General features: G+C 37.4%; 1 protein-coding gene across 4 annotated transcripts in view; it reads left to right on the top strand.

Annotated features, from left to right (window-relative positions):
• Positions 1 to 26295, top strand: part of LOC124789978 (copine-8-like) — a 232275-nt gene that overhangs the window by 173488 nt on the left and 32492 nt on the right. Inside the window, exons 9-10 of one of the 4 annotated variants that reach the window (XM_047257520.1) lie at positions 780 to 958; positions 22631 to 23186. In XM_047257520.1, coding sequence (XP_047113476.1) covers positions 780 to 958; positions 22631 to 22789 — 338 coding nt within the window. In that variant the 3' untranslated portion in view covers positions 22790 to 23186. Of the gene's footprint in view, positions 1 to 779; positions 959 to 3609; positions 3902 to 13293; positions 13774 to 22630; positions 23187 to 26295 lie in introns of those variants that run through there. The other 3 variants (XM_047257519.1, XM_047257522.1, XM_047257521.1) reach the window with 3 other exon arrangements.

Here is a 26295-nt window from a genome sequence, read left to right as displayed (position 1 = left end):
TAATTTAAAAAGTGCAAGTATTTCTTTGAATCCTTCATAACATTCAGTAACCACAGAACTGACAAAATTCACATCTGATTTATCAAGTAATTTGTGCTGTTGTAAGGTATTTGAAAATTGTTAGCCATAAGATTGTCCTTCATTAAATTTATCTGTTCACTTTTTCTTCATATAGTCAGCTCCAAACATTCAACACAATAAACTGTGCTGATCATTCAGATTGTTTACAAACCCCTTACTTAATCTTGATGTACACTGCTAATTAATTATTATTACTAAAATTATATTAAAATACACACACACCCACACACACACACACACACACACACACACACACACACACACACCACCAAGGGCTCTCTTAAACCATATTTACATCACTACATGCCACAAGACTCTCTCCATCCTGTATCTTGTGCTGTCAAGCCTTTGTTGCTGTCTTCTGTTTTCAGTTTCTCTGTCTTGTTTATGTGCCTATTGACAACTGAATGCCTAAACTATAAGGTGAGTTATTACATTTACTCCTTCCATTATTTAAGTTCTGCGAAGGAATTCCCACTGCCCTAACTTTCATATAAAATAAATTTACATTTTTTTTCTGTTAATGCTTATTCCTTTGGGTTTGTGCTGATATAATACTTCCAACCTTGCGAGACTACATCAGTGGGTATTCTAATAAAGTAAGAAGTGCTGGTGACCCATTGTTGAACCCTTACAGAGTCACTTATTGGCGTTATTTTGTAAGTAGCATTTATATTTGTTTTTCTGTCATGTTTTAGGTGTTTTGGAAGCTTATAAGAGTTGTATTAGACAAATTCAACTCTATGGGCCAACAAACTTCAGCCCAGTTATCAATCATGTTTCAAAATTTGCAGAAACATACTGTGATGGCACACAGTATTTCATACTGTTAATAATCACAGACGGAGTAATTACAGACATGTTTCAAACAAAAAAGGTCAGTTTTATAACATAATAATATTATATGTAAGAAAAGTCTAATCACTAAATTATTGAGGAGGTAAGATGTGAGATATTTGGTTTCCATCAGATTGACATTCAGAGAACTAATATGTTCTATATAATTTAACACATTTCATTTTTTTTACACTGCTGTATTGTTCAATAAAATTGCAACGTAATAAGGAACATAAAACTGAAATGAAATATACAACATATTCCAAGCAAATATGGGCTATGTAAGTTACTTTTTTGGACAAACATGATAGCCTGTGCAGAAACTAAGATGTTATGATGAATCATGGAAACTCTATGGTGAAGAATGTGGGTAATTATTACTTACTCATTAGATTCGTGTGGATAGTATGGTAGGCATTGTTAAAAATTAACAGAATTGAGGCAGTTGTGGTATTTTGGGAGGGACTTTTTTTGGGGTGGGAGGGGGGGGGGCGATACACTGTATAATGTGGCATTGAGTCACAGTTGAATCTGTGAGGTTCTTGTTGGAGAAGTGGCAAGAGATTCAGTGGTAGTGGGCATATGTAGTCTATATATCAGGATTTGAGACTGCTAACAATAAGGGGCAAAGTTGGTGCCTACCAAATTGATCAAAGGTTTGTTTTAAACGTCTAATGTGGCTATTAGAAAGAATGCATCTTTCATGACTGTGATACTTTTTTACTGCTAATCAGAAATTTTTGTAATAGTTGCTATTTTACACAGTGGGACTCATAAACTGGCCACACTGTGCAACAAGTATCAAAAAATAAGGCAGTTTTGTAAAAAGTTGTGGAAGTTGTGTACTTGCATGCACATTAACCTCCATTGTCTTGAATTGTAAATTCCCAGCTACTCACCCCTTTTGCATAGAAAGTGATGAATGTTGTGTATGCTTGTTGAATGAAAAAAAATAATAATAATATGACCTGGTTAAAGAATTTGAACAGGAGCAGAGAGTTAACTTCTGTTTCATCACATAGTGAAATTGCAGCCTGTATGGAGTGCAATCCTACTACAGTGATACTGGTCAAGTTTGAGTCTGGCAAGTGGCGTAGGTTGCATGGCAGGGTGGAGAATTGTAGAGCTACTTCTTGAGTACTGAAATGACAATGGGGCACAACTGCTGATATGACATTTTATGCCCCAGAGGTTCATAAAGCATACTGGTTCGATGCATAGTTATATTCTAAGGTTTCAGTGAGTATTGTAGTTGACCCTGGCTACTCCAGATTGTGAGTACATTCAGTAAGAGTTCGCACATCAAGGAAGTTGTCCCTCCCAAAGTAGTTCCTGTGGTTGTATTCCACTGAGGGTGCGATTATCTAAATATTGCAACGTATATTTCAAATTTCTTGTCTTCTCTTTTCTACTGAGGGCTGTAAATTTCCAGGGAGCGATACATTTCCTGAACACGTTGAAGCTTTGGTTAGTTATAGGTTGTTCGTGAAAACCCAGTAGCCAATAAAGAAGAAAAATCTGGACTGTCATTTCTCATGGACTCATTCAGAAGTTTGACCCCATGCCATGTGGAGGATGTACTGTGCAGTGGCTTCAACAGAAATGAATTTTATTATGTTCGGTTTTTTTATTTAATTAATTTTTTATGTCAACCCAGACCATTTCTGATGATTCATTCATGGCTTTAAAATTTTTGCAAACGGGAGTGTAGATTGTCTATGAGAGTGATTCAAAGGTATAGGTATGACTGGAGCTCGTGTAGTTTGCATTTCTCCCTCCAGGGTCATCGTGCTGTGTAACCACTTGGGTCTTCACTACTGCCTGAGGAAATACTGTCTGCCAATATCTCCCCCCCCCCCCCCCCCCTCCTCTTTCTCACCAGTTTCTTTTCTCTCAATGGTTTTTAAATGGTGGATTTAAGTGACTGTGCAGCTACCTGCTCTAAACATTGCAGAAACTGTTCTGATGTTGGAAATGGCCTAGAAAGATGACGCTTCGGAAAAAAACTCAAGTATAGAGGTGGCTTTCTTGTTTCTAAACAACAACATGTTACAAAAACTGGACACCCATCAGCTGCCCAAACAGAAGAAAATGTTAAAAAATTTGTGAAATTCTGCTTGAAAAGTGCCAGTGGACCATTTAACAAAAGATAAGAGTTAACTGTGTTCTGTTTTGCTTCACTGAATTTTAACCAGTAAGTTAGGAATGAGGAGGGATGCTGGGAAAAATGTATCTTGGATTTTGACTAACTAGCAAAAAAGGTGTCATTCTGTTATTTGAAAGAATAGCTTCAAACTGACCCAGAATTTTTTTCCAAGATCATTACTGGTGACTACACTGCATTCAGAATTACTTTGAGACGGACACTTTGGCAGGGGTTCATAGTTGCTATAACCTGCAAAGGTCACACACATAATTTACTTTTTCATTCAGCTCATTCAGATTCACAAATTATTCAGTACACAAAGATGAAACTGGCAACAGTGTGTCCTGGAAGAGGTGCACTATTTTTGAAATTTAGTTTTGTTTGTAGTAATAATATTTTAAGTTACCTCTGGGAAATTTTATGAGAATGCATTTACTGATGACATTGCTAAATTTTTGCTATTCTAGAAACTTTTTTTATTTGAACATAGTCTTAAGAAAAAAAAAACTTTATTTTCATCTGCCCAAACTGTAACTCTGTCACAGGTTCTAACACGAGATAATTTGGATTAAATTTGATGCATAATGCACCACTTCTGGATCGAGAGCTCAACAGCACCCATTAGCTTTTATTGTGAGAAATATTGCTAGATTTTTAATTAACCTGTTGTTATATAACTTGAGCAGCTTACTTATTTCTAAGATAACAAAGAATTTAATTTCTGAGTGTTATTTGATGTGCAGAAATTTTATCATAAGCAAGCTGGTGAACAAAGAAGAGCAATACATAAAAAGAACCTACTTCAATTCCTGTAATTATATTCCAATAGTGAGAGGGATTTCTTTTGTGAGATAAAGACTGAATTACTGAAATAAACTTCATTTGGCATCGTCTGCTGTAATGGCCATATTATTAACATGTCAAAATGTACAGAAGTATAACGCACAACAAATAAAATACTGCATTAACACCTATGACTGTAAAATATGTAAACAAATAAAATAATCTGTTAATGTCTATGACTGTAAGAAAAGTATACAAACAAAACTACAGTGCTCAACAAAAGTTCACACAGGGCATCAAGCTGCATGAAACTGAAGTGTAATGCAGCAATGACGTATTGTTGTGGTGGGGATGTAAGTTTGTCAGCGACAGCTGGCTGCTGCAGCTACGGTTTTCATAACATTGCTTGATCTGTGCTTTGCCTCCCTCATTTACCTCATCCCACTTCTTTCTTTGTAACTGTAGATCTTAAATTAATTTTGAACAAATTGTAGTCATAGTGCTATTGTTATGAACCTGAAACCAAACCACCACCAAGTGATCAGAAGGTATCACTGTCATCTCAACAAAAATTGTTTGTCTTTTCTATTTGGAGGTTCTAAAAAGATTATAGAACAGTGTGCATCAAAAGGGTCACATTTTCTGTCAAATGGGGGATTGATATACCTAGCATGACAAATTTAGTCTCCTAGCCTTCTCAGTGTACCAGGTTTTGGTCAACAGTGGCATGTCTCCTTGCCGTAAGTATGTATATGGACATGTAAAAAATCTACTCACCAAGCAGCGGCAGGATAATACACACACAAACAGCTTTAACTTTTACAAGCTTTTGGAGCCAATGGCTCCTTCTTCTGGCAGAAGAGTTGAAGGGGAAGGAAGTGGGGTGAAGGAAAAGGACTGGAGAGGTTTAGGGGAAGGGATACAGTTCAGAAAAGTCACCCAGAACCCCAGGTCAGGGGAGACTTTCTGGACATGATGAGGAGGAAAGACATTGTTGGGGACTGCACCAGATGAAATTTGAAAACCTTAGAGCTTAAAGTGGAAGACAGGATAATATACAAGACAGGGATTACTACTAAAACAGTCTACACAAGTTAATAAGACAGAAAAGCTAAATGTGTTGTATATAACTGTGGTGGGAGGGGGTACAGCAAAAATAGACAGGTCAGAAAATGAATGGTGTAGGAAACTAAAGTGCAGTTAAGAAATGAGTACTTACTGTGAAAAATGCTGAGATGGAAGGAATTAACAAAAATTAAGGCCAGATGGTGCCCAGAACCAAGTACATGTTGTAGCACTAGTTTCCATCTGTGGAGTACTGAGAAACAGGTGTCTATGGGAAGAATCCAGATGGCACATATAGCGACACAGGCACTGAGGTCATGACTGCCACATTTTAGAGCATGCTCTGCAACAAGATATTGTGTGTTGCTGATATAAACACTCTGCTTATGCCCATTCATCCTAGCTGATAGCTGGGTGTTTATATAACAGCTGATATATGACATGTCGTTTCACAAGTGGCTCCTCCCTTTGATAGTGTGTGTTTTACCAGGTACAGGGCCAAAAGAGGTGGTGGTAGGAGGGTGCATAGGGCAAGTCTTGCTGCGGGGATGGACAGAGGGGTGGGAGCAATAGGGTAGGGAGATGAGTGCAGAAGGAGCATAGGGTCTGATAAGTATATTGCGTATAATGTGAGGAGGGTGACGAAAGCTATTCTAGTTGTGGTGGGCAAAGTCTCAGACAGAATGCATCTCACCTCTGGGCTTGATTTTAGGAAGTCATGGCCTTGTCTAAGTAGCTGATTAATACAGTCAAGATCAGGATAATACAGTGTGACAAGTGGTGTGCTATGACTTTGTTGTTTGGAGGGATCAGCAGCAGCAGGATTGGATGTGTTCCTCCTAAAAACCTCAGGCCCCTCACAAAGACTTACACCTCAATCCATAGAACTTCTTATCCCACCCAAACTACACACCACACCTTTTACCTTCTTCCTAAGATCCACAAACCCAATCATCCTGGCTGTCATACAGTTTCTGGCTTCAAACCACAACCAAATGCATATCTGCCTTAACTGATCAACAGCTGTATCCCATAGTACAAAGACTTCCCTCCTGTATTAAAGATACCAATTATTTCCTAGATTGTCTGAAATCCATGCCCGTCCTACTCCAACCACACACCTTGCTTGTCACCATTGATGCCATCTCCCTCTATATCGACATCCCCCACATACAGGGTTATTACAAATGATTGAAGCGATTTCACAGCTCTACAATAACTTTATTATTTGAGATATTTTCACAATGCTTTGCACACACATACAAAAACTCAAAAAGTTTTTTTAGGCATTCACAAATGTTCGATATGTGCCCCTTTAGTGATCAAGTTCCTCCCACACTCGGCGCAGCATGTTCGCATCAATGAGTTCGAAAGCATCGTTGATGCGAGCTCGCAGTTCTGGCACGTTTCTTGGTAGAGGAGGTTTAAACACTGAATCTTTCACATAACCCCACAGAAAGAAATCGCATGGGGTTAAGTCGGGAGAGCGTGGAGGCCATGACATGAATTGCTGATCATGATCTCCACCACGACCGATCCATCGGTTTTCCAATCTCCTGTTTAAGAAATGCCGAACATCATGATGGAAGTGCGGTGGAGCACCATCCTGTTGAAACATGAAGTCGGCGCTGTCGGTCTCCAGTTGTGGCATGGGCCAATTTTCCAGCATGTCCAGATACACGTGTCCTGTAACGTTTTTTTCGCAAAATAAAAAGGGGCTGTAAAGTTTAAACCGTGAGATTGCACAAAACACATTAACTTTTGGTGAATTGCAAATTTGCTGCACGAATGCTTGAGGATTCTCTACCGCCCAGATTGTGTCTGTTCACTTCACCATTAAGAAAAAATGTTGCTTCATCACTGAAAACAAGTTTCGCACTGAACGCATCCTCTTCCATGAGCTGTTGCAACCGCACCGAAAATTCAAAGCGTTTGACTTTGTCATCGGGTGTCAGGGCTTGTAGCAATTGTAAACGGTAAGGCTTCTGCTTTAGCCTTTTCCGTAAGATTTTCCAAACCGTCGGCTGTGGTACGTTTAGCTCCCTGCTTGCTTTATTCGTCGACTTCCGCGGGCTACGCGTGAAACTTGCCCGCACGCGTTCAATCGTTTCTTCGCTCACTGCAGGTCGATCCGTTGATTTCCCCTTACAGAGGCATCCAGAAGCTTTAAACTGCGCATACCATCGCCGGATGGAGTTAGCAGTTGGTGGATCTTTGTTGAACTTCGTCCTGAAGTGTTATTGCACTATTATGACTGACTGATGTGAGTGCATTTCAAGCACGACATACGCTTTCTCGGCTCCTGTCGCCATTTTGTCTCACTGCACGCTCGAGCGCTCTGGCGGCAGAAACCTGAAGTGCGGCTTCAGCCGAACAAAACTTTATGAGTTTTTCTACGTATCTGTAGTGTGTCGTGACCATATGTCAATGAATGGAGCTACAGTGAATTTATGAAATCACTTCAATCATGGCTGTCTGTCTGATGCCGAATATTTTCTCAGTCAGAACCTGTGACATCCTTCTTGATCACCATAATCAATTGTTTACTTACCAACAATTACTTCACCTTTGATAGGCAGACATCAGACGTACAAACATATCAGAGGTGTAGACATGGGAACCAGGATGGCTCTTGCTATGTCAATCTTTTCATGGGTCACTTGGAGGGGCTTTCCTGGGATTCATAAGCCTCCAGCTCTCTGGTTTGGTTTAGATACATTGATGACATCTTTTCCAAATAGATTGATGGTGAGGCTGACTTGTTAAAATTGCTGTAATCTCTAAATACCCTCTCCCACTTAAATTTCACATGGTCCTATTCCAAATCCCATCCCACTTTTCTTGATGTTGATCTCATCCTCACAGAAGGCCAGCTATACACTTCCGTTTACATTAAAACTAGTAGAAAATAACAGTACTTATGTTTTGATAGTTGCCATCTTTCCATGTCAAACATTCCCTCCCATACAGCCTTGGCATTTGAGACAAACATATTTATTTGGATGCAGGTTCTTTACATTAATACACCATCACTCTCACCTCAGCCTTCACTCGACGTAATTATGCCAACAGCCTAGTTCAAAAGCAGATTTACCAGGCTTACTTATCCAATCCTGGTGCTGCTGATCACTCCAAACACAATGTTGGAACACACCACTTTTCACCCTCTATTATCCTGGTCTTGAATATATCAATCACCTACATCGACAAGGCTGTGACTTCCTAAAATCAAGCCCTGGAATGAGATACATTCTTTCTGAGATTTTGCCCACCACACCTAGAATAGCTTTTCGTCACCCTCCCAATCTCTGCAATATCCTTGTCAGACCCCATGCTCCTTCTGTACCCATCTCCCTACCCTATTATTGCTCTAATACCTGTGACCGTCCCCACTGCATTCTTGTCCTATGCACCCTCCTACTGCCTCCTATTCCAGCCCTGTAACTGGTAAACCATATACTGTCAAAGTGAGAGCCACCTGTGGAACGACATGTCATATATCAGCTTTTATATGAACGCTGTTTGGCCTTTTACATCGGCATGAGTACCACCCAGTTATCAGCCAGGATGAATGGGCATAGGCAGAGGATTTATGCCTGCAACACACTATATCTTCATACAGAGCGTGCTCTAAAACACGACAGTCATGACCTCGGAGCCTGTGTCGCAATACGCACTGTCTGGAGTATTCCCCCCAGACACCAGTTTCTCAGAACTCCACAGACAGGAACTAGTGCTACAACATGTGCTTGGTTCTTGGCACCACCCGGCTTTAATTTATGTTAATTCCTTCCATCTCAGAATTTGTACTCATTTCTTAACCCCATTTTAGTTTTTTACACCTTTTGTTTTCTGACCTGTCTATTTTTCACTGTCCCGCCTCCCACCTCTGTTACATACAATGCACTTAGCTTTCCACTCTTATTAAGTAGTGCATGATGCTTTAGTAGTAATCTCTGTCTTACATATAACCCTGTCTTTCACTTTAAGCTTTAAGGTTTTCAAATCTTGTCTAGTGCTGTCCTCAACAATCAGTCTTTCCTTCTCATCCCGTCTGCTAAGTCTCCGTTGACCTGCGGTTTTGGGTGGCTTTTCTGAACTATACCCCTTTCCCTAAACCTCTCCAGTCCTTTTCCTTCGCCTTTCTTCCTTCCCCTTAAACTCTTCTGCCAGAAGAGGTGCCACTGGCTCCACACGCTTGTAAAAGTTAAAGCTTTTGGTGCATGTATTCTCCTGCCGCTGATTGCTGAGAAGAATTTTTATCTATCCATTTACATTACATTTTCAATAGTTGATTACTTTCATTTGTGTGTGTGTGTGTGTGTGTGTGTGTGTGTGTGTGTGTGTGTGTGTGTGTGTGTGTGTGTGTTGGGTCCCCCCCCTTCCGATCTCTTCTTTCTGTAGTGATCTCTGTAAAAATATCCTTCATGGAGAGTAATTCACAGGTTTATGGACATACTAATAACATTATTTATGTTGTATCTGACACTCTCAGCATTGTTGTTGGTTCAGTGATACACGCCGGTGCTGCATGCTGCATACTCCTGAGAATATACAGGAGCCTTATTGTCCATTCCATTATCCTCATTTTGCTTTTGTTGATTTTCACCTTATATGGTGCTTAACCAGCACCATAATGTCTGATAAAGCATACACTTATGTTAAATCATCTTCAGCTGATTCATTCATTATATTTGTGCTCTTCACGTGAATGTATCATTTAAAACATTGGTGTTATCAGCCTCACTAGATTCAAATTCTTGCAAAATGTACCCCTGAGGTTTTGCGCGCAGACACCTCATTGGTTTTCAACATTCGCTGAAACAGACTTCTCCATTGTTTCATTTTGCAGATTCTCTTTATACCTTGTGACAAAGTTTACATAGCATAAAACTGAAGTAAAGTGTTATTCATGTTATGTGTGTGCAAAATCTGTCTGTCTACTTGAGTATAATTTGATTTTCAAGGGCTTACCATAGTGTAAATTTAACAGGTTCCTTGTTTCATGCCAATGAGTCAAGTTGTGCCGCAAATTCCTCATCTCCCCAATTCTATTCAGTACCTCCTCATTAGTTACGTTATCTACCCATCTAATCTTCAGCATTCTTCTGTAGCACCACATTTCGAAAGCTTCTATTCTGTTCTTCTCCAAACTATTTATCGTCCATGTTTCACTTCCATACATAGCTACACTCCATACAGATACTTTCAGAAATGACTTCCCGACACTTTAATCTATACTTGATGTTAAAAAATTTCTTTTCTTCAGAAACGCTTTCCTTGCCATTGCCAGTCTACATTTTATATCCACTCTACCTTGATCATCATCATTTATTTTCCTCCCCAAATAGCAAAACTCTTTTACTACTTTAGGTGTCTCATTTCCTAATCTGATTCCCACAGCATCACCTGATTTAATTCAACTACATTCCATTATCCTCATTTTGCTTTTTTTATGTTCATCTTCCTTTCAAGACACTGTCCATTCTGTTCAGCTGCTCTTCCAGGTCCTTTGCTGTTTCTGGCAAAATTACAATGTCATCGGCAAACCTCTAAGTTTTTATTTCTTCTTCATGGATTTTAATTCCTACTCCAAATTTTTCTTTTGTTTCCTTTACTGCTTGCTCAGTATACAGATTGAATAACATCGGGGATAGGCTACAACGCTGGCTCACTCCTTTCTCAACTACTGCTTCCCTTAATTGCCCTCGACTCTTATGACTCACCATCTGGTTTCTGTCCAGATTGTAAATAGCTTTTCGATCCCAGTATTTGACCCCCGACACCTTCAGAGTTTGAAAGGAGTATTCAAGTCAACATTATCAAAAGCTTTCTCTAAGTCTATAAATGCTAGAAACGTAGGTTTGCTTTTCCTTAAACTGTCTTCTAAGATAAGTCATGGGGTCAGTATGTCTCAGGCGTTCCAGTATTTTACGAAATCCAAACTGATCCTCCTCGAGGTTGGCTTCTACTAGTTTTTCCATTTGGCTGTAAACAATTCATGTAGTATTTTGCAGCCGTGACTTATTAAACTGATAGTTCAGTAATTTTCACACCTGTCAACACTTACTTCGTTTGGGATTGGAATTATTATATTCTTCTTGAAGGCTGAGGGTATTTCTCCTGTCTCATACATCTTGCTCACTAGATGGTAGAGTTTTGTCAGGGCTGGCTCTCCCAAGGCTATCAGTAGCTCTAATGGAATGTTGTCTATGCCCGGAGTGTTGTTTCGACTTCACGCAGTATCATATCTCCTACTTCATCGTCATCTACGTCCTCTTCCATTTCCATGATCTTGTCCTCAAGTACATTGCTCTTGTATAGACCCTCTATATACTCCTTCCACCTTTCTGCCTTCGCTTCTTTGCTTAGAACTGGTTTTGCATCTGAGCTTCTGATATTCATTCAAGTGGTTCTCTTTTCTTCAAAGGTCTCTTTATTTTTCCTGTAGGCAGTATCTATCTTACCTCTAGTGATATATGCCTCTACATCCTTACATTTGTCCTCTAGCCATCCCCCTAAGGATTTCTACTAGCCCTTATCATTTTACCTACTTTATCATCTGCTACCTTCACTATTTCATCTCTCAAAGCTACCCATTCTTCCTCTACTGTATTTCTTTCCTCCATTCTTGTCAATCGTTCCCAAATGCTCTCTCTGAAACTCTCTACAACCTCAGGTTCTGTCAGTATACCCAGGTCCCATCTCCTTAAATTCCCACCTTTTTGCAGTTTCTTCACTTTTAATCTACAGTTCATAACCAATAGATTCTGTCAGAGTTCACACGTTCCCTTGAAAATGTCTTACAATTTCAAACCTGGTTCCTAAATCCCTGTCTTACCATTATATAACCTATCTGAAACCTTCCAGAGTCTCCAGGCCTCTTCCATGTATACAAACTTCTTTCATGATTCTTGAACCAAGTGTTAGCTATGATTAAGTTATGCTGTGTGCAAAATTCTACCAGGCAGCTTCCTCTTTCATTCCTTACCCCCATTCCATATTCACCTACTACTTTTCCTTCTCTACCTTTTCCTACTGTCAAATTCCAGTCACCCATTACTTAAATTTTCGCCTCCCTTCACTATCTGAGTAATTTCTTTTCTCTCATCATACACTTCATCAATCTCTTTGTCATCTGCGGAGCTGGTTGGCGTATAAATTTGTACTACTGTGGTAGGCGTGGGCTTCGGGTCTATCTTGGCTGCAATAATGCATTCACTATGCTGTTTGTAGTAGGTTACTCATGCTCCTATTTTTTTTTTTATTCAGTATTAATCCTACTTCTGCAGTACCCCTATTTGATTTTGTATTTATAACCCTGTATTCACCTGACCAGAAGTCTTGTTCCTCCTGTCACCGAACGTCACTAATTCCCACTATATCTAACTTTAATCTCTCTGTTTCCCTTTTTAAATTTTCTGACCTATCTGCCCGATTAAAGGGCCTGACATTCCACACTCTGATCTGCAGAACGCCAAGTTTCTTTCTTCTGATAACAACGTCCTCCTAAGTAGTCCCTGCTCGGAGATCTGAATGGGACACTATTTTATCTCCTGAATATTTTACCCAAGAGGATACCATCATTATTTAACCACACAGTAAAGCTGCATGCCCTTGGGAAAAATTATGTCTGTAGTTTCCCCTTGCTTTCAGCCGTTCGCAGTACCAGCACAGCAGGTCTGTTTTGGTTAATGTTACAAGGCCAGATCAGTCTGTCATCCAGACTGTTGCCCCTGCAAATACTGCTGCCCCTCTTCAGGAACCACACGTTTGTCTGGCCTCTCCATTATGGTTGCACCTACGGTACAGCTATCTGTATCACTGAGCCACACAAGCCTCCCCACCAACAGCAAAGCCATGGTTCATGGGAGGAGGTCCATCATTATACAAGTGTCAGATGTTGACTGTTTAGGTTAAAGCTGTCACTGTTTTCTGGAACGCATGATGTAATTGTGACTGTTTCCATAAGCCACCTAAGAAAAAAATTGTAGGGTGAATCAATTTTCTTCCAGCTTTATGTTTATTCTTCACGTAAAGCTGGAAGAAAAGTTATAGTTAGATTTCAGCTCCATCTGTTACAGGGAACCAAAAACTACTAGCATATTCAGTTATATTCCCTGTAAGTATTTTTCTAAATGGCTATACTAAAATAATATACATGTAACAACTGTTTAATTGTTTTACAATTCAGATCGGCTCTGTTGCTAAAAATGTAGATATTGCAAAATATGGATTATTATACATTATGTATATTTAATAATGTTGTAGAATATAACGTATTACTGTGTAGTCTCAAGGTTTTGTGACATTTCAGTGAATTTTTCAGCTCACCATTTAACCCTACAGTATATTGTGTTTCAGATATAATTTCTTTTCAGGCAATTATCCATGCTTCATCTCTACCAATGTCAATCATTATTGTGGGTGTTGGGAATGCCGATTTCACAGCTATGAACGAGTTGGATGCTGATACGGTTCCACTCATGGTTAATGGTATTAAGGCTGAGAGAGACATTGTGCAGTTTGTACCATTTCGAAATTTCCAAAGCATAAGGAATCCAACATTGGCAAAAGCATATCTTGCAAAAGAAGTGTTAGCTGAAATTCCTGACCAGATAGTAGGTTTTATGAAGTCTCGAAACATAGCTCCGAAGCCACGTCCTGCAATTGGGATTCCTACTGGTGATGTTGGTTCTGTTGTGCAGTGACTGACTCTTGTTAACATGCTCTTAAAGTCGTGCAGTCTTCTATCACTTAGGATAAGAATATCCTGAACATTTCATGGTATTTGTGAAATTTTTGTGAATCCATTGTCTGTGATTGTAGAACTACAGAGAAATAATCATTTCTTAGCTGAAATTATTGTCACTGAGCATAATCACAGTTTCTTTTAAATTAATAAATTTAGTATTACTTTCTAATAAACTGTATAAATCATTCCAGATAGAGATATAGGTCACAAGTATCTAAATTATTTATTGATTAATATGTCATAATATTAGTAACATCAAGATTAGGTATTTAATAAAATCAGAAATAATTTATGAGGGATATGTAGAACTCCAAAGAAATATGTGCTGTAGTTATTCTTACTATTTAACACCATGACTTCAAATGTTTTGTAGATACAAAAACATATTCTTTTGAGACTGCTACTGTTTTATACTCTTTGACTCTCTCTACTTGCTGCCTAGAGGACCAAAATGTTACCCGAAGAATGTATTTATATATTATATATGAACTTAATTCTGAGGTAAGTCATTGTAATGTCCATTTATATATGATGCGCATGTTTGGTATTACTTTAATATTCCCAATGTTCTGTACCATTTTCAAGTTGTGCCAGAACTGAACAGAGTATTGTGATGTGCTTTTAGTAAAATCTAGAATGTAACAACTAGAACTGTGAGTGAAAAATAACTACTTTCCATTATATAGTCGAAATAAGGCAGCCTTAGTTATTTTTCTCTCGGTATCAAAATCTGCTTTGGTGGTACAATGATCCTGAATCATCATGCACAAATTCTAATTCTAATGAAACACTACTGCTAATTTCAGTAGATGTTCAGAAGTTCCTCTGTTCATTTCTCTGATAAAACATAACTGCCAGATAATGTGCCTTATGGCAAGGCATTCTAATCATGTTAACTTGAAAGCTGCACCAGGGCTTATACATTGCTTATCTCCATGAGCAATTACGAACAGCATGCCTATAAATTTGTATTGTGTTTTTATCATGTTATTGTTATGAAATGTTGTTCATTTATCTTTTATCATGCAGATTTATGATTGCTTGTATCTAAGGTACTCAGTGAGAAGTTGATATGTTTAGCTTATTATTGTACCTGCTCAGGTAATGCGCTAAAATATTTGAAGCACACTTAGATGCAATGCGTATTATCAAGGAAGTGCTGAGAAGATGCAGTACAGCCATAGAGGAATATTTCCCAGATGGTTAGGAAAGGAACTGTGAAACTTGTCAGTCAGTTAAACTGTGTTTCATTATTATTACTATTATTATTATTAACATTATTAACAATGAACCATCAATAAGTGTGCCTTGAATGAAAATTACTCTTCATAAGCTGTACAAATGAACAGATATAAAGACATAAAGAATCTGCTGAAGGTAATAGGTATGGGTATGACTATTTGGTATGTTTATTTAATTTTTGGTTTCTTTTATGGCAGAAAACGATAAAAGAAAAAGCCCCGTAAGTAAGAAGAAACATAACATACAAAAGAAATGTGACAAACTATACCAAAGTGTTGTTTAGTTAATTTTAGCTTTTCACTGTAAAATATGCACCCACAAAGTTAAATTTCATAGCAAACAGTGCCTGTACATTGTGAAGTAAATGGTTGTGTTTATAACATATTTTGTGTGTTTACATTTGTCTGACTGATGCTGGTTGTACTAGATGTGCTGTTTACATACAACAACAGCAGAGCAAAAACACCAATAGACTGTTTATTATTTGTAGTGTGAGATGTTATTGCTGAAAATTGAAGTGAATTATTGAATGACAGAGTGAAATACTCTGAGATGTTCACTACCTCTTTCTTGTTATGAGGGATGGTTTTTTTATTATTATTATTATTATTATTATTATTATTATTATTATTATTATTTGATGGGAACTGTACAGATACAGCTGCTCAAACATAATGAAACTGGAGCTATTGTTGTGCTGTAGCAGTTCTTATTTTTTGTGTTATTGAGTTATTAATAATATTATTTTCTCTATCTCCCCTCCTCACCATTTTCTTGCATAACATACATCACAGGAGATCCAATCAATTTCATAAATGAATTTAATTATTTATGCAAGGATAGATCACCACTCACCACATAAATGGCACTCAGTGGCAAATGGGGCACGTAGAAAGGACAATAAATGATGAGCTTCTGGATAAAGTAATTTTTTAGAAGTTACTAGGTTGAGAGGCAGACATTTTGTAGAAATGTATTGTCCTTTCTACATGCTTGTCTTTTGCTCAGTGCCTCTTCTTTTCAGAAAGTATTGATATATTCTCACATCCATAATTATACTCCATCTCGAGTTTCCTACTATCTCTAATGAAACTGTACTTTCCATCAGTAAAGGCTGTGTGACTGTATTATTGCTTTTATAGGTGAAAGAGAGAACAGATTCTTGCTTTTCGAGGAGGAAACTATCATTAAAAAGTATGATATGGCAAGCTGTATCTTTGTGAAACAGTGAAAAATGTATTTATTTGTGTGTCATTCAAACACAAATACACTGTTTCTCACTCTAGTAGTTAGGTCAGTTTGATGTGTTAATATTAGAGCATAACCTAGGTATGCACATTACATTAATACTTGTTCCATGGATCATATTCCGTTTCACCTGCTTCATTTACTGCATTTTTATATTTTCTCCTTCCATCAGTTAAATTCACTATCTCTTGTGTTACCCAAGGACTTCTACTAGCCCTCATCTTTTTACTTACTTGATCATCTGCTGCCTTCAGTATCCTACCTCTCAAAGCTACTCATTCTTCTTCTACTGTATTCCTGTGGCCTGTTGTTGTCTGTCATTCCCTAATGCTCCATGTGAAACTCACTACAACCTCTGGTTCTTTCAGTTTATCCATGTCCCATTTTCTTAAATTCCCACCTTTTTGCAGTTTCTTCAGTTTCAATCTACATTTCAGAACCAGTAGATTGTGGTCAGAGTCCACATCTGCCCCTAGAAATGTCTTACAATTTAAAACCTGGTTCCTAAATGTCTGTTTAACCATTATATAATCAATCTGAAACTTTCTGGTGTCTCCAGATCTCTTTCACATCTTCTTTCATGGTTCTTAAACCAAGTGTTAGCTATGAATAAGTTATACTCTGTGCAAAATTCTACCAGGTGGCTTCCTCTTTCATTCCTTCCTGCAGTCCATATTGACTTACGATATTTCCTTCTCTTCCTTTTCCTACTGTCGAATTCCAGTCCCCCATGACTATTAAATTTTCATCTCCCTCAAGTGTCAGAATAATTTCTTTTATCTCATCACACATTTCTTCAATCTCTTTGTCAGCTGCAAAGCTAGTTGGCTTATAAACTTGTACTTCTGTAGTGGGTGTGGGCTTCATGTCTGTCTTAATGTGTTCGCTATGCTGTTCATGTAGCGTATCCACATTAATACGTTTTTATTTGTTACTGAACCTTCTCGTGCATTACCCCTATTTGATTGTGTATTTATAACCCTATATTCACCTGTCCAGAAGTTCTGTTCCTCCTCCTACCGGACATCACCAATTCCCTCTATATCTAACTTTGACCTAATTACAACGTATGTGGTGTTAAATTTGTTTTGTTTTTGTGCCTGTTGTGTTATCCTTAAACTACTTTGACTTGCTTTATTTCATAAATTACATAAATTATTCTCATCCATTCTGACAATGTAATCCATCTATAAATCATGATCTCCCCCCCCCCCCCCCCCCCCCCCCTCCGGTTGCAGTCAGTTCTGCATGGATAGCTTGTTCGCCTATCATAAATAGAGAACTCTCATTCGAAGTGTGGCATAAATACCACAAATTGAAGGTGCAGCGAAGATTTTGTTGTAGCTATAAAGGGTGTTCAATAAAGACTGGCACTAATGCTTGTACAGCTAATTATTGTAAAAAATCATTCATACAGACTTGTTTCCCCCTCAAATTCTTCCCTCCAATGCAGTGCACTTGCCCCACCTCCTTTGCCATTTCTGGAAGATGTGGAGGAAGCCATTCCTTGACACCCTCTAAACCTTTCACTGCGTTGGTCTCATTGTCAGTTTGATGTCCATGAAGATCCCTTTTGGAGCCACGTCAGGACATTAAGGTGGATGGGATATTGTAGAGATGCATTTTTGTGCCAGGAACTGTATAGCACCGGCCGTTGTGGCTGAGCGGTTCTAGGTGCTTCAGTCTGGCACCACGCTGCTGCTACGGTCACAAGTTCGAATCCTGCCTCGGGCATGGATGTGTGTGATGTCCTTAGGTTTAAGTAGTTCTAAGTCTAGGGGACTGATGACCTCAGATGTTAAGTCCCATAGTGCTCAGAGTCAATTGAACCATTTTGAACTCTATAGCAGCATTAGCAACATGTGGCCTGGCATTGTTATGATGAAGCTCCCATTGTCCAATATATATGTAGGGGGAGGGGAGGGGGGGAACACGCATGTGCCATCCCCTGGTAATCAGAATTGGTGACCATGACCTCGTTGGCTAAATTCTGTGTTTGTTACTTTTGTGGTGGGGGTTGACCATGGGGGCACTCATTCTGTGCTGCTCCGCTCCACCTCTAGGTCATAACAATACACCAATGTCTCATCAGTAGTGATGATTATTTGCCACCAAGCATCACCTTCATCCTCAATGCATTTTTTCCAATAGTGGCACACATCAATACAAGCCTGAGTTTGCTGTGGCTTAAGCAGTCACGGTATCCATCATGCACACACCCAAGACATTTGCAAATGCTCTTTTAAATTTGTGCCAATGCTCTGATATCCCAAGTATGTGTGCAAGCTGTGTCACAATGAGACTTGAGTCATCACAAATAATGGCACCTGCTCTATTGATTGTTGTTTCTGTTACAGCAGTAACAAGTGCAACTGCTCCTCCATGCAATTAAGCATTTTTCTGCCTATTTTGGAAAGCAGTGTCTCAACAGAAACATGCTTGGCAAGGTATTGCAGAGTCCGCATAAGCTCTCTTCAGACTGTCATAGGTTTCAGTAGAAGTTTTCTTCAACAGAACACACAGCTTCATTGCAGAATGCAGTTAATAAAAATCAAGCATGATGATGTTTAGACCTGATTATGAAACACTTTCACTCTCACAGGGTGCCAGCACTTAACTGACAGAGCTATCACTGTAAAATTTGTAGTGACTGAGGGTTAGAGTACATAGTTCAATGGCGCATGGGCAGATGTGACAAGCAGGCACTTAATGGAAGGAAAAAAAGACTTCAGTGCCAGTCTTTATGGAACATGCCTCATACGTAGACTTCCCATATTGGGACTTAATGTGATAGTTAGAAATTTTTTGCAGTTCCACAAAACAAATTAGAAAAACAGTTAGGTAAGATACAAGTTTACCCCAAAAGTGTATAGAAATGCTCTTCATTAGAAACAACTTTATTAGTTTTACTGTATTCTGTCATTGCACCAAAAACAAACTCTTATTTTTATGAACTGAATCTTTGTTTTCTGTGATGTTGTCATGTTTAAAAATGGACTTGTTTGCCTATTATGCTGTAGTGTTATGCATCATTACTACCAAAATGTTAGTATTCTCACCATCAGGAGAGCATTTTAAATGATATAACCTCCGACCACAGAAAAAAAATTAACAGACTGAACAAAATGAATGGTAATTTTATGTCATATGAATGTTCAACTGTTAATAAATTCTGTTTCAAGCTTGTACAGATTAGTTGTCATGCTTAGTATTGAGTGATATGATAACAATACATTCACCATGAAAATTTAATAGCTTATGATCTGCGTGATATGTGGTCTCCATACCGCAAGCTCTTTCTTCGGTAGTGTTTGATAGATACAAGTCTAAATCACAGTGAATATAAGGTTTCACATATTTTATGTATTGTGAGATGATGATGGTTAGAAAGGTACAGTCTCCTCTTGATTACAAGGTTTTCCTCTTTCTCCAAATGAATGACTTTATTTAGCATTAACATAACACTGTATTTTTGATTACAGAGTCATTGTTGCAACCCTTTGATGACTAATAGATAGCAGCAGTTACATACTAAAACAGTATTGGTGCTGGGGCGTAATGTTTCAGCCTATGTTTTGGCCTAGCAGTACTTGTTTTTACATGCCTTAACATTGACAGTCAGTTGAAACTGTAAAAGATATTAAATTGTCATAATGTTTTAGCAGCAGAAATTTGCTGAAAATCATAATTATGCTGAAGCTAGTTTGATATGATAGAATAATCTGTCCTGAAAATGAATGACTGGTGGTTTTGACAGTCTAACAGCCATTTCTTGCCTTTGCTACAAGAAGTGCTTCAATAGTTCAGTTTCATAATTCACAAATGTAACTGTTTCAGAATTAAGTGCAACTGGAGAACATGTTTCAGTTGTATATGGAAATATGTTGCTAACGCACACTCACAATGGTTGTAATCAAAATTTGCATCATAAAAACTAGGAGCAGGGTGTAATGCGGGAGTTGTGTGAGGTTAGGAATGGAGATATTCTTTTGTATGCTGAATTGCAATTCTTTGGTGCTGTTCATTTTTGCTTAGTTCAGTTTATAGAATGTGAATGTAGTGTAAATGTGACTGGAAAAGCAGCACATGGCCATTGAAAGGTATTCACATATCTATTAATGTTCACCTACATAATCAAAACAATGACAAAACTTGCAGCTTTGTGCTAAAATAGTGTCTTGTCTTATGCTGCCAGACAGTGCCACAGAGTACCTAAAAGTGTTACACACAAATCATCTATGCCTTTTTAACTGAAATAAATCCACCTGATGAGGGAGGTATGATCTTCCAAAACACTTAGTGGGAATAATAATAAATATAACTGGTTGCAGTAATTTGTATTTTCAATTAATATTAAGTCAGTAATAAATGACATTTTAAGAAAAGATAAGAGAGAGGCTAAAAAAATCACAGTCAAATCATTTCTGTTTACGAACTCCTTGTACAAATGGCTAGCACTAGAGTGAATAGTCGTTAAACTGTACAGTGTTTATATTCTTAAAGTACAAAATTGCTTTGATGCCTCTAAATATAGCAATAAAAGCTTTTTATACACAATGAAAGATTCCTATGAACATATGGGTTGTGCTCTGTACAAAAAGTAATTTAATAATAGCACTGCCATAAGCACAAGTGTGGTGAAATGTCTTGCTTTTGTTGAATATGAGTATTCTTAATGCACTGTGATACCCAAAAATTATATTATTTAAGCATAGTAATACATTTAGTACTCTTCACTGAATCGTATTTTCTGTTGTGAAGATTTTTGTTGATACTGTTTCTAATATAGATGAGGAATGTAGTTAAGATGCACAGGCATGTAAAGATGGCAGAATGCTCTCGAGATGTATTTTGGTGAATGGAAAGTGGACTGCTTTAGTAATTTTTTTTCAGTGTGTACAGTGTTTTTGTTAAGAGGGCACAGAGTATAACAAACATGGTTGCTGATGGAAATAGTGATAGTAAAAGAAGATTCTGGTATTTGTAGTAGTCTCTCTCTCTCTCTCTCTCTCTCCCCCCCCCCCCCCCCCCCCCCCCCTTCGTACGTGATATTCACACAGATGATGAAATCTTTTGCTTTTAAAAATGAGAGTTGCTCATCATGCACCAAATAGGGGTGGCACAGAGTAGTAGGAACAAACATAGAAAAGATGAAACTTTGCAGTCCACCTTCGAGGCTCACTTTTTCATTGTAAATACCATATGCCACTTCCATTTTGTGATTAATCATCTATCCTCACAGATTATGTGCCATCCTGGATTTCCCATCACTCTTAGCTTTTGCAGTCTGTGTGAATGTATACATCTCTACATGCACTGTGTTTTAGAAGAAACTGCATGTTTGGGAATAGTTGTCTCCATTTATTTCTCTGGTGCTTTTAGCATTAAAAAAATTGTAAAATTGAGCAAGCATGCTACACAGTTCCAAGTGTTCTGTATGGTGAAAAACTTTTATTTGATGGAGATGACTTTTTTTTTACTTTTTCAAATCGACTTTCAATTAAATCTTTAATGATCATTTATTATTCAGAGTAATTAATTGCTGTTTACAAAGTCATGTTATATTTCAGTTAATATTTAAGCATTGATGCATGTAAATCTAGTCAAAAACTTTGAAGAAGTGCTTGTTAGAAAAGTTGCTGGCTGTTATTCCAGTATTTTTATTATATATGCATCATTTTGCACTTATTTGTTTCAATGAAATAATTCAGAAAATAGTATAAAATTAGTGAAACTTTTTTTTTTTCTTCAGATACTGCATTTAGACTTACAATGTTTGTCATATAATGTCATATTGAAACACCTACAGCTTTTTACTGGAAGTTGTGAAGTGCTGCAATCTAATCCAGAAACTTATTTCATATTTTCCCCTAGTGTCCTGAACTCATTTCCAATTTGTTCAAAAAAGGAACAGAAATCAAACAACATCCAATGTAGAGTCATGGTTAGAACTTAAAGTGTTGCAGCAACGCCTGGTGGGGAGAGCCATTGTCACAATTTTGTCCTGTTACAGCAGCAAATAAGTTCTCAAAAATTAACAGTAATTCTCCTTACTCAGACTGCTGTGATTTGACATGGTTATTTTGGACCTGTAGTAGGCCTTCTGTCATTATTAGCATATTCATAAAATAATTTATCTGTTGGTAGTTGGGCTTGCTTTGTAATAATAATTTCTCTCTTTTCAAACTCCATCAGATAGTTAATTGTGGTAAACGCAATGGCTCATGACTCAAGGGGACAACTGAAACAAAGTTATTATGCAGTTTTTCGTAAATGAAATTTGTAATGCAATTATTTATTTCAGTGTAGGTGCATTTGCAGCAATAAGTTTTGTTCTCTCTTCAGTGACCATAGGCTTGGGAAAACTGTTGAATGTTGGTAATGATGTAGCTCTCGTGCATGTGTGTTTACTTGCTTACTACCCATTAACTTTTTATGATGCTCCTATTATCACATTTCTTTGTTACTTTCAGAGTATATTTTACAAAATTGTTTCCATTAGCAAGAAAAGTGGATATTGCCATAAATTACAAAGCTGTGTCATGGAGCTGCCCAGACAGGTGAACATTTACCAGAATCAAATTTTCTCTTATCAAGTTTCATATTTTGAAACAACAAGAGACATTTCCTAAATGAAATGTGATAGCTTCCTTCCTCTCTCATTCTGTGCAAAAGTATGTTATTCTGTGTACTTTATTGAGACTAAACTATCTTTTAAATGTTATGTGTGTGAAAAGATATATATATATATTTTATGATTAAACTTTTTCATGGCATGTAATCTTTAATGACTTTTATGACCTGTTCACAATTTTTCTATTGTCACTAGTGTCTTACAAAACTTCAAATGTGTACATTAATACTGAAAGTGCTGTTAACTGTAACTCACAAAAATATTTGCTATTGTTTAAACAGTTCCATAACTTTGTTGTTGTTGTTGTTTGGTCCTTACCTATCAGCCAGTAAGTAGTTTTTGTATGAATGTAATGTAAAATTCTGTTTTTTTATATTAACAAATACATCCTTCACAGCTCCTGAACTAATGTGTTTTACAAAAATTATTCGTGTATAACTTGCATTGTGCTTCCTTTTCAAATGCAGATTAGAATTTTGTATACTCATGTTTTGTAATAATAAAGGCTATCAAAGACTTATTTCTGTGCTAAAACATACATTTCTTGAACAGGCATTGTTTGTAATGGTGATTTAAAGCATTTGCATTGTGCAGACAGGTCATTATATCAGAAGAAAATTTTCCTGTGTTATGGGTTCCATGGAAGACAGAAATCTGTTTATTCATAGAATGCCATAAGCTAAAAACTTTAACATAAATTTCATTTACTACTTTCCTTCTTCCATCCTAGACCACATTTCTCATTTATTTTTGGAATCCATAAATTTTAATTTCACTATTCTAAATTAAAGTGCAAATATTCCATCAGAACTTTGTAGAGCCAGCTATGACAAAATTCTTTAATTTGTTGTGCAAGACAGGTGAAATACCATCCGACTTCAAGAATAATATGATATGCAATCTTTAATGACTTATGACCTGTTCATAATTTTTCTGTTGTCACTAGTGTCTTGATACTTCAAATGTGTACATTAACACTTAAAGTGCTGTTAACTGAAACTCACAAAAATATTCCAAAGAAAGTAGTTGCTGACAATTATCGAACTATCAGTTTTATTAGCCATGTTGCAAAATGATTAAACAAATTCTTTCCATAAGAATGGGAAAACTGGTGGAAGCCAACCTGGGGGAAGATCAGTTTGGATTCCAGAGAAATGTGGGAACACACGAGGCAATGCTGACCCTACAACTTAGAAGATAGGTTAAGGAAAGAAAAACCTACATTTATAGCATTTGTAGGCTTTTGACAGTGTTGACTGGAATATTCTCTTTGAAATTCTGAATGTAGGGGTAAGACACAGGGAGCAAAAGACTATTTACCACTTGTACGGAAACAAGTTGGCAGTTTTAAGAGTCGAGGGGTATGAAAGGGCAGCAGTGGTTGAGAAGAGAATGAGACAGAGTTGTAGCCTATCCCTGATGTTATTAAATCTGTACGTTGAACAAGCAGTAAAATAAACCAAAGAAAAATTTGTAGTAGTAATTAAACTTCAGGGAGAAGAAATAAAAACTATGAGGTTTGCTGATGACATTGTACTTCTGTCAGAGACAGCAAAGTACTTGGAAAAGCTGTTGACCGAAATGGACAATGTCTTGAAAGGAGGATATAAGATGAACATCATCAAAAGCGAAATGAAGATAATGGAATGTAGTCAGATTAAATCAGGGGATGCTAAGGAAATTACTTTAGGAAATGAGGCACTTAAAGTAGTTGGTGAGTTTTGCTATCTGGGCAGAAAAATAAGTGATAACGGCCAAAGTAGAGAGGATATAAAATGTAGACTGGCAATGGGAAGAAAAGCATTTGTGAAGAAGAGAAATTTGTTAACATCGAATATAGAATTAAGTGTAAGTGTCTTTTCTGAAGATATTAGTATGGAGTGTTGCCATGTATGGAAGTGAAACATGGACGATGAACAGTTTAGACAAAAGGAGAATAGAAGCTTTCAAAATGTGGTGCTAGAGAAGAATGTTGAAGATTACATGGTTTGATCACATAACTAATGAGATGGTACTGAATAGAATTGGAGAGAAAAGAGATTTGTGGGACAACTTCACCAAAAGGATGGATTAGTTGATAGGGCACAATTCGAAACATCAAGGGATCATTAGTTTAGTATTGCAGGAAAGTGTGGAGGGGTAAAAATTGTAGAGGGAGATCAAGAGATGAATACAGTAAGCAACTTCAGACGGATGTAGGCTGCAGCAGTTATTCAGAGAGTAGCATGGAGACCTGCATCAAACCAGTTTTCAGATGAAGACCACACCACCAACCAAGTACAAATTAGTTTAGTCCCAGTCAGGCAAAAGCACCAGAAGGAAACAACGGTTGGATGTGTGTTCTCTGTAAATAAATTTCCTCCTAAAGCTAAACCATTTCCTGCCCTTCATATGTGCCTGCCCACTGCATAGAACCTGTTCTGTCTGTTGGATAGTGTTCTACCTTCATATGCATATTTCTTACCTGTTCCTCATTATGTTTATCATTATTATTTAATATGTAACATTAATTACAAGTGAAATATGGTTAACCAGATTTGTCAGGACGCTGCTCTAGTGATAGGAAAGCTTGGAACGAAGTCCGTGATTGTCAAGTAGGGGTTTTTGTTTCAGTTTCGTGAATGTGTGCTTCATCTGGAGTAGCCATTTTACTTAATACTAAGTATATACAAAGAAAACTCACTATATCTTTTTATATGACACCATGATTAACTTAAGAATTACACTCGCCAGCAGTTATTTAATATTTTTGGGAATGTATGCACCATGAGGGGGGGGAGGAAGAAGGCAAGAATTTTTTTTTTTTGTAAGACTCAAAACATTTTAATACAGTAATCAAAAATGACTTTGTAAAAAAAGATGGCTGGCCAGGTCTTCCCTTCAAATGGCAAAGTAACATTACTGTGAATAGTCAGCTTGGAACTTTTAGTTACTTCCGTAGGGAGGAAAGAGGAATAGTTTTGGGAAGGAAAGGCAGATCACTAATGTCCCAAATTTAAAGTGAGATAAAGATCTCTAGCAGGGTCACAAATTTAATATCCTGTGGTCAAGATGATCTGTGAAATAAATTAAATTACAAATTATGTGGCACCATAAACACAAAGTTTACCAACAAAATCAGATTTTATAAAGTGATGTCAGCATATGTGTTGCATGATTGTGAGAAGAAAGAAGAAGAGAGCTGTTGAAACAGTGGAAAAGCAGTTCCTGAGAACAGCAGCTTTGATGTACCCATAGAATTGAAGTAAGAAATGAAAACATCAAATAGGAATTTAAAATAAGTAAACATATAGAAGAAGACCACAGAGGGGCAAAGTAGCTAATGGTATGATCATGTCTTACAAAAGGAAGGCAAAAAGGCTTTGCTCTGCATACCAACGGATCAGAAGGATGTTGATGTTTGACATCCAAAGAAGAGGTGAGATAATGACTGTAGAATTCCTATTTGAATGAAATAGATTGCATATTTGCAAAAAGAAGAGGATGAAAAGGCTATGAGAAGTT

This window comes from Schistocerca piceifrons, chromosome 3, assembly GCF_021461385.2.
Source record: "Schistocerca piceifrons isolate TAMUIC-IGC-003096 chromosome 3, iqSchPice1.1, whole genome shotgun sequence".
Taxonomy (NCBI): Eukaryota; Metazoa; Arthropoda; class Insecta; order Orthoptera; family Acrididae; genus Schistocerca; species Schistocerca piceifrons.
Note: the sequence above shows the minus strand (reverse complement) of the source record. Positions and strands in the feature narration are given on the sequence as shown.